This window comes from Microtus oregoni, unplaced genomic scaffold, assembly GCF_018167655.1.
Source record: "Microtus oregoni isolate MIOR12 unplaced genomic scaffold, Mior012 000023F_ref0000262, whole genome shotgun sequence".
NCBI classification, from domain to species: domain Eukaryota; kingdom Metazoa; phylum Chordata; class Mammalia; order Rodentia; family Cricetidae; genus Microtus; species Microtus oregoni.
This window is the reverse complement of record NW_024543082.1, coordinates 18,592,083-18,605,216: the sequence shown is the minus strand read 5'-3', so window position 1 is coordinate 18,605,216 and position 13,134 is coordinate 18,592,083. Positions and strand designations below refer to the sequence as shown.

The window sequence follows — 13,134 nt, the reverse complement described above, 5'->3', positions numbered from 1 at the left end:
CCACTCTAAAATGAAAATAATGCTAGCAGGAGCCCTGCCTCCATCCAGAGTTGGTATATACTCATTATATTGGTACCAAGAGCTTTCCCTGCTATACATTCAGATATAAAATGTTGCTCATATATTCTTGTTCTTGAATATTTTCAAATCCATCCCCCCACAATTGTGTTCACTTAGACTTCAACTTGCACTGTACTTCCTAATCATTCAATTTCACAACCTCATTTGTTGTTGCAAGTTTGTCATTAGATCAAATTTTTTTAAAGTTCACAAGAACATGTATGTATGTATGTATGTATGCATGCATGTGTACATATGCACCCACAGGTCTTGTACATGGTTTCATAATTTTTGTAAGTCTGTATTACAATTGCTCTGTCATGTCCAGAAAACACTTTCCTTGAAGTTAATCACCTCCTCTGAACTTAAAATCTCCCTGACCCCCTTTCATGGTACACACCAAATCCCACTAACTAGCTGAAGAGAAACTGACACTTGATGGCCACTGGGAGACTGAGAGTCGGTGTTTTTTAATGGTGACCCTTGGTGGGTCCACCACACTCCAGGGCAGGCCCTGCTCCTAAGAGCAGCTGGACAATGCAAGTTCCACTTTATAGCTTTTTTTTTTTTTTTTTTTTTTGGTTTTTCAAGACAGGATTACTCTTGGAACTAGCTCTTGTAGGCCAGGCTGCTGGCCTTGAAATCACAGAGATCTGCCTGCCTCTGCCTCCCGAATGATGGTATTAAAGGCGTGCACTACCACTGCCCAGCTAATACTTAATAGCTTTTTAAAAGAAGAAAAAAACTGGAAGCTGAGTGGGTAGGAAGTTATGGGTGGGAAGGTAAATCTGGGTGTGTTGGAGGGTAGAGGATATGATCAAAATATACTATATGAAATATTCAAGGAATTATCTTAAAAATTTAAACAGAGTAGTGTATTACTCAGAGGCAGGAAGAAAATAGCCCCATGTTGGAATTCTGCCTTTATCTTTTTCTCACTCGTCAATTGTGAGATATTGGGCTGATTTTTTAACCACCTCAGGATTCAGTTTTCTAATTTGCACAATGATAATAAGTGTTCTTGTTCTTAAGATCATTGTGAAAGGGCAATTGGATATTAAAGGTAACAAAGGCCCAGGGCTTAGCACAAAGAAAGTAACCAATAAATGGTTATTTACTATAACCTATAACTGTTATTTATTAATGGCTATTACTGTATTCCAGCATATTGTTCAGGCCCTATACAACTCTGTGTTGGTGAGAGAAACTCAGAATTGAAATCCAAGCAGAGAGAAAAAGGAAAAAGAAAAAACCCCTGGGGGAAAAATATCCAATGACTAAGTCAATCCCTAAATGGGAATTTTCCTTAAATTTGCTGACTTGGTGAGACAGCACAGCCTGGTTTCAACTGATCAGACCCTGAAGGCAGTCTGGTCTTTAGCACTGTATTTTACACTGTAATTACCCATCCCCGAGACAGAAGCCCCAAAGAGTGGCCAAATGCACACTAATTTAGTATGCCAGTGAAAAGAAAGCAAACACAAGCAGACTTTGTAGGGTTTCATTGACTGAGAAACTGAAGCGACAGAAGAACAATTTGCCTTAAATGGGGACCAAAATAGGGTCACAAGTCTTGTCATATACTGGCCTTGGATGCTATTTCCTTTAGTGTCTTGAGCTGGGGGGTCTTGAAACCCCTGTATTGGAAGTATTGGAAGCCAGTCACTCCTTATGGGAAGCACTGTTGTGTCTGAGACAGGGCGTCTCATCCCTGTCCCATCAAAACCTCATTCAGTGGCACAGGTAAACAAGTTGAAACAGACTTCACTAAAATAACTTTATGGCTCCATGTAGGCCAGAGAGGCTGGCCTGGTTAGATCCTGGCTGGGGGCCAGTTCTGGTCTGGCACTTCTCCTAAGGAAGCAGGGAAATCCAGAGACCAACCGAGCTTGTGACCCAGCAGCTGCCACTGTTCCCTTTCCCAGGAACCTCTGGACTGTCTCATATGCTCCTTTCCCTTGGTCTGTGCCAAAACATTCATCTCCGTATCCTCAGTGGAGACTCGTTTTTCTTTCCCTTTGGAGAAAAACAAGCAGAGGAAGCAAATGTAATGTCACAGCAAGCCATTCCTGGCAAGGCTTGGGAGACAGACGTCCATTCAGAGCTTGTATTTCATTCCACTATTATTGTGCCCCATCCCAAACCACTGTTCTCTCCAAGAGGCCATTTTCTTGAGCTCTCGTGTTCACTCTGAAGCAAGATAGGGCAAGATAGGGAGAGAAACCATGCACTCAGCAATTGTTAAACACTGCTGCTTGCCTGCACCTGAGGCAGAAAGCAACACCCTCATTCCATTTTTGAGACAACTCCATTCAGCTTTTCCTTGGAAGCATACTGTATGTGTTTCATACCACATTGGGGACCTGAGAGCATGACTACAGCATCAGCATCCTTAAGCCTAAATTTGGGTACCACTTTAGATTTACTAGTTGTGCAGATCACCCACTTCTTTATGTCTCTCTCATCATTCATAAACTGGGGAAAATAAAGCCGGCTTTCTTGAGCTCTAGTGAGGAACACTTACTGTGTCATGAAAGTGAGCTTTAAGTGACACCCTGACACAAGAATCAAATCGTCGTCACGTGGCATGGTGATGACTGATGACTAGGGTATGTTAATGACAGGTTTTGAAACAGGGAGCCGAAAACAAAGACATGATTTCCTAGATCCATCATATGGACAGCATACTGATGGGTTTGGAATTCAATTTTGTAACATCCCTCTGAAGGAGACACTGATATTTTCAATTCCAGAAATAAGGGGAAAGTGAGACTTAGTGACATGCTCGAAGGCATACAAAAAGTAGTGATGACAAACTTGAATTCAAGCTTCCACATATAAGACAAAAGCTCTATTAGTGCACCATGACAGTCGTTCTAGCAGTAGAAGCTGGATTTGCCAAAATTCCCATGGCTTATCCACTTCCTGGGAAGTGACTTCTATTAATGATAATAAGATAAAGATCAGAATTTACATTTGCCTCTAGAATAACAACTAACGAAAGTGCACAGGCTTTTATTCTTTTGAAACCTCTTTAACTCTTAGTGACCTTCCACTTTCCTTCTTGCTGCCACAGTGATCCACGTCAAATTTAGCGGTCTTTTTCTAGCCTATTCTTGTTTGCATTCTCATTCCCCAATGCACACTGAACTCCACGGGGAACTCTGCTGGAGCTTCAATTCTGTAGTCTCGATTTGACTGCCTCCCTTACAATTATGACTAGTCTTTGCTACAACTGAGAGCTTCACTTTACCCCAAGTGACCTCATCATGCATGGTGACCAGGCCAGGACCCAACATATCCTGTGGGAATCCTGAAGTCTCAACAGAAAAAGGAGGAGTAGCAGAGGCAGGCGGATCTCTGTGAGTTCAAGATTAGCCTGGTCTACAGAGCTAGTTCCAGGACAGGCTCCAAAGCCACAGAAAAACCCTGTCTCGAAAAATCAAAAAAAAAAAAAAAAAAAAAAAGAAAAGAAAAGAAAAGAAAAAAGAGGAGTATGTGGCAATGCAGTTTAATGGTTTTCAGAACCCATAGGGGAGTTCTAAGGGCCAGGGATTTTTATTCTGGGAATGGAAAAACCCAACAGCTGACGTTGCTCTTTCTTACACTGGCCTCTGTTGTATGAAGCAGTCACAGCAGCCTTGGGCATCTTTTCCAGGTTCCGATGGAGGAGGCGGTTGTTGGTGATCTCTGCCCCTAATGATGAAGACTGGGCCTATTCACAACAGCTCTCTGCCCTCAGTGGCCAAGCATGCAATTTTGGTGAGTGGGAGGCACCTCATTTCTGCTTTCCCATACCGCTTTCTTTCTGGATGGTTCTAAAATGAAACATAGGGCCTCGCCTCATCCAAATGCATCCCAATCCAAATGTAGATTCCCAGGCACACATTCTATTTATTGAATATGAAGTTGCTTTTCAAGTACTGTTTTAGTCAACTATAGGTCCCCTCACCTTCTTCCTTTCATATGCTACACTGACAGGCTGGGAAGTATCTACCGTTTTACTTACAATTAGTTTTGATTTCTTCTTACACATGTCTCAAGATGATGAGATACAGGCACCATCGTTTATCTGATACTTGGGTACTGGCTGCTAACATTGGATGCTTCTCCATAAACAGATCTCGTTCTGGGAATTAATGAAACAGAACCTTATGATTTTAGAGACAGAATGTCACTTTGGAACTCCAGCTCCTCCTGATTTACCCTCCCGTGTGCTGGAATTACGGGCGTGTGTCACTGTGCCTTGTTCTGAACCTTATTAAGTCAAGTCAAAAAAGAAAACTAAAAAATGTTTCTCTTCTCCTTGTTGCAAATCCCTCAATGTTTTGAAAAATAACACAGGACCTTGCTAAACATTAGGCTAACGGAAAGCAGAAAGTACTAGTATCATTTTTAATGTGACCGCAGAAACATATGCTCAGTCCAGAGAACTCATCACTAGGTTCAGTGTGAAATGGGATGACGGTGAAGTCAGTGGTGTCCATGTCCCAGCTGACCCCCATGAGCTATACCACTGCGGAGAGTGCACCTTGAATCCATAGATTGATGGTGGACTGTGTTCTGGTCATTGCAAAATTCATTACAATGTTACAAATGAAGACCATTTTGAGTCTTCCAGTAGGAAGTAGCTCTAAAATTGTACTTGATTCTTGAAGGAAGGGTCTTCAAAAGTTTTGTGAAGCATTATCTAGACCCTGCTCTGTGATATGGCTCACTGTCTCTAAATTACAAGCTCTTTTCAAGGGTAAGACGGGAAATGACTCAAAGGGAGGCAGCAAGCAAGCTCCAAATGGCAAGACCATTTAAGAACTTCTCACTCACCCTCCATTTATCAAGGCTAACAACAGTTTACAGCTTTCAATTTAGAGTCTTGGGTGTGTCAGTATTCTGAACTGTATTTACACATTGGAGTCATCAATAGTGATAATTATGGAAGATATCCTTAGAGCAACCAAGGATTCATCCTCATCACAGTAAAAATGTAAATCAAAACAAATTCCACCTTGGTGGCACATATTGATAATCTCAGCACAAAGAGGCTCAGCCCACGGGTTTGTGAGTTCCAGGCCAGCCTGGGCTGTGGAGTGCCACCCGTGTCAAAAAACAATGATGACAAATAAAGCCATGAATTGCTACCTTTTCAAAGATACCTTTGCAAGGGCTAAGAGGTGTTGTTTCATTTTATCTTTTAGCACAGAAAGCCTGTGCCACAGGACTGTAAGCCAAGCCTTTTGTTACAGGCAGGAAATGTGAACAAACCATGCTTTCCAAGAATCACTAAACTCACGTTCTTCCCTTCTGGAAATATGACACACTGGGGTTAGGAATAGAACGCTTCACCTTTCTGGGAAAAGATAAAGGTGGAAAACCAAACAAAACAGTGGTTTGCCTTGATTCTAGCTCCTCCTTTCTAGGAGCCCTCCCACATAGAAAAGCTTTCAATTTTCTCCCCTGGGCAACATTACTCCACCGATCTTATCATTAACTCCAAGCTATTACCCAGTCCTGATGTTTTCTTTCTGAATCCTTCACACGCTTTTCATCTTCAAAAGAATTCCAACCAGCTCTCAAGGCGTGACCTTCCCTCCTCTACCGAAACCTTAGCTGAAGATGATGGGGAGCAAGCTGTGCTTGCCTGTGGCTCCCCTGGGGACCCTCTGCAGGAGGAAGAACCTGCTAGTCAAGGGAAACACCTATGCTGACTCACCTGACTTGTGTGGTTTTTCTCTCTGAGGAGAAGTTATCCGTAGTGTGTGTGAGAACATCAGGCTTAAGTTGTTTTTGCAGAACAACCCATCACTGTGCTAAGCTCCTGTTAGGTAGTTTACTATTTTGCTACCAACAGCTTTGCATTTTTGGTATTTTACAGTGACAGTCATTTTAAGAGCAAATTCTTGGGTTTCTGTCCAACCCCTGACACATAAAGCCCCCTGATTCTTGCTAATCTTGAAATCTGTAACCCGTCTTTTCAGTTTTGAGTGTTTCCTATCTTTTGGATAGGAACATGGAAAACAGATTATTTTACTTGGTGTTTTATGTTCTATATTCTTTTCCAACTAAAATTGACTTGAAAAATCAGCAGATGTCAGATTTTTGGAATTAAAAGATGTTTTCAGGGCTTCTCCTCTAATGTTGTGACTTTTTTCTCCTGTGTCAGGTCTTCGTCACATAACCATTTTGAAGCTTTTGGGCGTCGGAGAGGAGGTTGGAGGCGTCTTAGAACTGTTCCCAATTAATGGTAATCTTTTATTATTTTAAAATATTATGAATTAGTATTAAGTTTAATTAAGTTACATTAAGCTATATGCGAGGAGAAAGTATACCTCGAAGAACGATGTGTGTGTATAAACATGCTTGTGTGCCCATGATGTGTCTGGGTCAGGAGCTTCACTAAGAACTAATCTTGGTTTTGATATAAAATTATTCAAACAAACAGTAAAAAAAATATTCATTTTAATTAGCAAAAGCATGCTTTTGTAGATAACAAGTTTGAAGGTTTTCCAAGTATTTTATGTTCTATCATTTAATTCCATGATTGTTTTATGAGGTTGTATCAACTCAATTTCCTTTCAAGAGATAAGGAAATGCAATTAAGGGCTCGGAAAAACTAAAGAAAATGACTACAGACTGAAGGCTGCAGAAGGCAACTCTGTCCTCCTATTGAAATAAGTGCCAGTGTGTGAAAGAGTTGGCAGAGTGCCAGAGCAGACTCCCCAGAAAGCTTCTGTTTCCCCTCTCTTTTTTCTTTTCACACATACTACTAGTTGAAATCCAGTCATTGGTTTTCAATATAATTGGTATTTTTCACCCTTGATGTCAAAACAAGCTTTCTATTGTTCCTTGAAAAGAAGCAAGCTAATTGGAAACATGCCTAGAAATAGAAACATCATTGTTTGTCAGTGACAGATTGTAAAGATGTTGGTATTTCAGGATTAAAATAAGGCCTGGGTTCTGTACTTCGCAACATTTTCAAAAGAGATGCCACCTGCCCCATAGTTTGACACTAACAACCTTGTACAACATAGCGTATACTTTCTGGATGCTCCCAGCAGACAACTGGATTTTGAGCTAAAGAGAACAAGTTTGCAGGTCTTCTCTTACAGTGATTTCCTCTTGCATTGATATGTCTATGAACTCTTGACTCTTTAATCCACTAACAACCATTCCAACGCTCTTCCAGGGAGCTCCACTGTTGAGCGGGAAGATGTACCAGCCCACTTGGTGAAAGATATTCGCAACTATTTCCAAGTGAGCCCAGAATACTTCTCCATGCTTCTAGTTGGAAAAGATGGGAATGTCAAATCTTGGTATCCTTCTCCTATGTGGTCGATGGTCATTGTGTATGACTTAATTGATTCCATGCAACTTCGAAGACAGGAAATGGCCATTCAGCAGTCACTGGGAATGCGCTGCCCAGAAGATGAGTATGCAGGATATGGTTACCATAGCTACCACCAAGGCTACCAGGATGGCTACCAGGATGACTACCGTCATCATGAAAGTTACCACCACGGATATCCTTACTGAACCCTATTCTCATCAAGATTCCCCTTCATCTACTAACGCTGTGTGTGGCGAGCTACACAAGGGAAGTCCTCCATACTCCACATCCCCTGCCCTTTTCTTTCAGTGTTCTTCCAAGATTAAAGGAATAGTAAACTTTCCCCTACTCATGAGTTGTTACTGAGACATTTAAAAGAATTCTCTAACTTGATAACAGGATACCTGGTGCTAAATAATTGTACTGAAAAAATAGATAGTATCTTTCTTTTCTTATAATAGCTATAATTTGATATGCCAATTTTAATAAAGTGTTTATATATCTTTTCATCATTTTATATTAATTTGTAAGTGAAAACTATGTTAAAGATCACAGTACAGATGTTTTCAGAAAAACATCTGGATAGACACAGAAGACAACAGATGCCTTTTTCTCCTTTTATAGTTCTGACTGATCTAGAACTCACCGTGTAAACTGAGCTGGCTTCATACTCACAGGTCTCCACTTGACTCTGCCTCCCAAATGTTGAGACTGAAGGCATGAGTCACCCTGTCTGGCTACAGGTAGCTTCTAAATACTTTAAATATCAGCCTAAAATTATTTACAACAGTTCTTTACCATATGAAATTCTTTTCTGAAACCTGGTAACACTAGAGTTATATTGGCCTTCAACTATAAAACAATGTTCTTTATAAAAACACAATTGTCTAACTTGGTAGCATTTATGAAGCTAGTCTTTCTAGCTTTGAGGATAAAATATTACATACAGAGGTTCTGTACTGATGTTGATTTTTTTTGAGAGTGACTGAAGCCTTTCTTGGCTCTCAGCAGCCTAGGGGACAAGGTGCCAGATGGCCATCAGAGTCACCTCTCAAATTTGCTGAAAGGAGTGAGTAAAATGAAATTAGATTTATTGAGCAAAAGTGAGAGAGATTCCCAAGAACTCCAGGGTGGGAGGGGGTTTTGAGAGACAGAAAACGGCTTCGGCTTTATAGAATATTGTTAATGACAACTCTGAAAATTCACTTTAAGAAATAAATTTTGTTATTAAAAAAGATTGAGCTGTGTGTAGGGCCTTTGTAAATGTGTTGGGGCAGAAACTAGACAAAGGCCGAGCACACTGTTACTGAGCTGATGGGAGCTCGTATGCTCTGTTGACCTGCGACATGATCGTGCACTGTTTGCCCAATCAGGGCAGTGTCATGAGTTTCAGGCACCTCTATTCATTCTGTTTCAACATTTGCTTGGTTTGCCAGCCATCTGCCTTGGCTGGGTCTGCCAGCTGCCAGTCGAACCATTCTCACTGTGCTCCCAAGTTTTGTGATCAACTTGTGGTTTATCATGAACCCTTCAATGCCTATGGGAGCTTGTCACTACCACAGCTACAAAATGTGCTATAGTTTGTTTGTTTGTTGCAGAAACATGCCTGAATTTGAGAAGACCAAGTCAGGAATGACTGGAAGACTTGGTCTATACAAGTAATGATTTGACGTTACCATTCTTAATTAAAGTACCTTGAGCATTAGACTGCACTTAGTATAAGTGATTCAAATAGTTTGTGCTATTTTCTATACACTCTGCTAGAGTCCAAGCACAAAACTGGAGAAGACCTTTTTATACATAAACTCAGAGAAATAGAGAACATGCACAAAGCTCGCTAATTGGAACAGAAGGTACAGCGAGGGACAGAAAGGGAAGAAGCAGCGAGTGAGAAATGCCCTTGAGTCCTTGATGGCTGTGTTATCCTTTCTTGCTACACTCTGTCCTTTGACTTGAAATGAAAGTCTTATATGAGTATGTTCTATGAAGTCTGGGGAACAGTTTCAAATGCATGAACTTGGAGGACTTGAAATTTGGCTCCTTGGCTGTACACTTGCCCAGGATGTCTGAGGCTGTGCGTTTCTTTAATGCCCAGCAATATAAACAAAAATAGTATATGTACTTGGGAAATCTTTGCCGGGTAAAATCTTTTTGCACACAAAACATACAAAGTATTATGCCTAAATTCTGAAAGTACTTTGTATACTATCTTGAAAGTGCACACATAATAACTACTAAGAGCATAAGTCTAAAAGGAATGGAAGTCTAGTGGTTATCATCACAGCTGTGAATAGAACTGTTTAGAGACATTGCATTTCACCTGACCCATGTTTTCCTGAAGCAGGGGGCTTACTCCAAACCAGGTAAGCAAAGTAAAACCCAAGTGACATGCCACCTCCCTTGGAATTGCCAGCTCACATGCTTTTGCTGCCTCACTTGGTATTGCTTTTATCTTTGTGGAGCTGGCCCTTCAAGCTAATGTAGTGATAAGGCGAGCAGGCCTGCTTTTTGTCCCGCCCATCTCCGGTACTGCTAGCTTAGCCCCAGAATAATTACATGGAAACTGTATTTATTTAAACACTGCCTGGCCCGTTAGGTTCTAACCTCTTATTGGATAACTCTCACATCTGGATTAACCCATTTCTATTAATGTGTGTAGCACTACGAGGTGGTGGATTACCAGAAAGATTCTAACCTGAGTCCATCTCGGAGAGGAGAGCTATGGCATCTGCCTCATTGCCTTCTTCCTCCCAGCATTCTGTTCTGTCTTTCCTGCCTACCTATGTAGTAATAAGGATGGCGGGGCTGTGTCCCCAGCACCCCGGCCGCCTGCTCGGCTAGCTTATGCCCTGAAATAACAACACACAAACTGTATTCATTTAAACACTGCTTGGCCCATTCTCTTCTAGGCTAATTCTCACATATTAATTTAGCCCATTTCTAATCATCTGTGTGTAGCACCCCAAGGTGCGCTTACCGGGAAGATTCTAGCCTATGTCCATCCTGGGTCCGAGCTTCATCCCGGGAGCCGGGAGCGGGGCATGGCGTCTCTCCCAGGCGTCTGCTCCCGAGAGGAGAGCTGTCGAGTCTGAGCTCACTTCCTCTTCCTCCCAGCGTCCTGTTCTGCCTACTCCTCCCACCTATCTTCCAACCAATAAAATGGGCCAAGGCAGTTCCTTTATTAGCCAATGACCTTCCTCCATCATTTCCCCTTTTTTGGTTTAAACAAAAAAAAAAAGGCTTTAACTTTAACATAGCAAAATTACATATAACAAAACAGTTATCAAGTAAAAGTTACAATAATCTTTATCATAACTAAGGAAAACTATAACTATTCTTAACTCCATCAAAGACTCCAGAAAGATACAATACTACCTAAGCAAACAAGAAAAAAGCAACTTTCAAAACTCTAGAAATGACAGAGACATCTCGCTGCCTGGACAGTCACCCAAAGTTCCTCTGTACCATTGGGGCATCCATCTTCAGCCTTCAGGCCCATGGTATCCAGCAGACATTTCCATAAAGCAGGAAAATTCAAAGTCAGTTCAGTAACTATCTGTTGTGTCCTGCAGAATGTCTCGCAGACTCTTTCATGAATCAGGAACCCGGAAAGATGATCTCACCTTAGGCAAGTTCAGTAGTCCTCTCTCTGCGGGTTCTCTGTGTCCAGTTGCCCAAATGGCTATCAAACTCCATAACGAGCCTCTTCGATGCCCATCTTCCTCTTGAAGCAGATTGGTGCTGCCAGGAGCAGAGTGTCTCATTGTCATGAAAAGTCCTAAGTTATTAAAACATTTAAAATGCCATATTCTATAATCTTTGAAAAATATGAAGAATGCCTATCTAAAATATGTCTCTATATATCTAGAAAATCTAACTAACATGACTACAAGCTTTACTATTATCAATGATTATCCATTAAAAACCTATATTTCCTAATTATACAATACATATTTAAATGAACTACACAATCACAATACCTTAATCAAAATCAGAAACACTTATACATATAACAAAATTGACCTTAAATCTCTATCAATAAAGCAAAATCTATACTAATGCAAATTATTCATATCTATATCATACCTATGTTCTGACCTATCAGACCAAGCAGTTTTCTTTATTAATTAACCAATGAAAGCAACAGATAGATAGAAGACACTCCTACATCAGCCGAAGTTTCTGCCAACACAGGGGGAAAAGATACAGCCACAGTCCCCTCAATATAAAGTTCTACAGGCTCGGCAGAACTTTTCTAGAGTTTCTCTTCCTCCTTGAGGCAGCTCCAAGACCATTAGACAGTATTCAAGCAAAGAGGGACAGACTGAGGAATATTCTTCCTACAGGAATTTATGGCAAATAACAGGCTGAGTTGGAACATGAAGCTCTGTTTACAGATGAGTACACAAAACACATAAGGGAACTGTTAAGAAAGACATTTGAGAAGCAGGGCAAAATAGCCTACCTTCAGGGAAAAGTCATGCTTCTATCCAAACACAGCCATATGTTTATATGTTTGCATGGTAGCAGAAAGTCTTTGCCTTTCTTCTTATTGATTATTTTCATTTTTAAATTGTCATAAACAATATTTGGTTTCATTATATATTTTTCAACAAAATTGTTAATTTTCTTCCCTACCCTTTACCAACCACACTGGTCTCCCTCGTCCCCTTCCTCCCACCAACCCACCCACTCCAACACTTCCTTCTGTTCCTTTTTGTTATTTTGTATATTCTATATTGCCTCCACATCTCATTTTTCCTTCCTTTCTACTTTCATACCCTATATTCATAATCACTCCCTCATATAAACAGCTTAACATAATACTTTCTAGTTTGCTTCATTTTCCTGCAAATCTCATTTTTCTTTACAGTTGAATAAAATCCCATTTTGTGTCATTCACATTGCCATTGTGAACAACGCAGCAGTAAGCATGGGTGTTTAGGGATTTCTGTAATAGAGTAAGAGTCCTTCAGTGTGGCACAGATGGACCCAATGATAATTTATTTTACAAGTTTGAAAGCTTTTGTGTTTGCTTTCATAGTGGTTAAAATTGGCTATGTAGGAGGATCAGAGGTTTTTTTACTCACAGAAAAGCATGACGAAAACCTGGAATGTTAAGCACACAGGGTTGTTCCTTTGAAGGAAGGCATGTAATCCAGCAGTTCTCAACCTTGGGGACAGTCACAAATCAGATATTTACATTAAGATTCATAACAGTAGCAAAATTACAATTATGAAGTAGCAATGGAATAATTTTTTGGTTGGGGGGGTCACCACAGCATGAGGAGCAGTATAAAAGTGTTGTAGGAGCTGCGGGCTATGTTCCACCAGGCCCCGACTACCTGGCTAGCTTATATCCCAAAATAACAACACACAAACTGTATTCATTTAAACACTGCCTGGCCCATTATATCTAGCCTCTTCTTTGCTAACTCTTGCACCTGGACTAGCCCATTTCTACTAATGTGTGTAGCACCCCAAGGTGCGCTTACCAGGAAGATTCTAGCCTACGTCCATCCTGGGTAGGAGCTTCATCGTGTCTGCCTCAGAGAGCAGAGCTGTATTGCGTCTGAGCTCACTTCCTCTTCCTCCCAGCATTCTGTTCTGTTTACTCCACCCACCTAAAGGCTGGGCCAAGGCAGTTTCTTTATTAGCCAATGACCTTCCTCCATCATAAAAGGGTCTCAGCATTTTGAAGTTTGAGAACCACTAATATAACCTGTTATCCACCCAGAAAGCTAGGAACC

At 40.9% G+C, this 13,134-nt stretch overlaps 1 protein-coding gene across 1 annotated transcript in view; it reads left to right on the top strand.

Annotated features, from left to right (window-relative positions):
* Ccdc80 (coiled-coil domain containing 80) overlaps nt 1-8,597 on the top strand; it is a 36,335-nt gene extending 27,738 nt beyond the window's left edge. Inside the window, exons 5-7 of the mRNA XM_041672718.1 lie at nt 3,719-3,822; nt 6,221-6,301; nt 7,244-8,597. Of these exons, the coding sequence (XP_041528652.1) occupies nt 3,719-3,822; nt 6,221-6,301; nt 7,244-7,590 (532 nt within the window). The 3' untranslated portion in view covers nt 7,591-8,597. The remainder of the gene's footprint in view (nt 1-3,718; nt 3,823-6,220; nt 6,302-7,243) is intronic.
* The last annotated feature ends 4,537 nt before the right edge of the window (nt 8,598-13,134 follow it).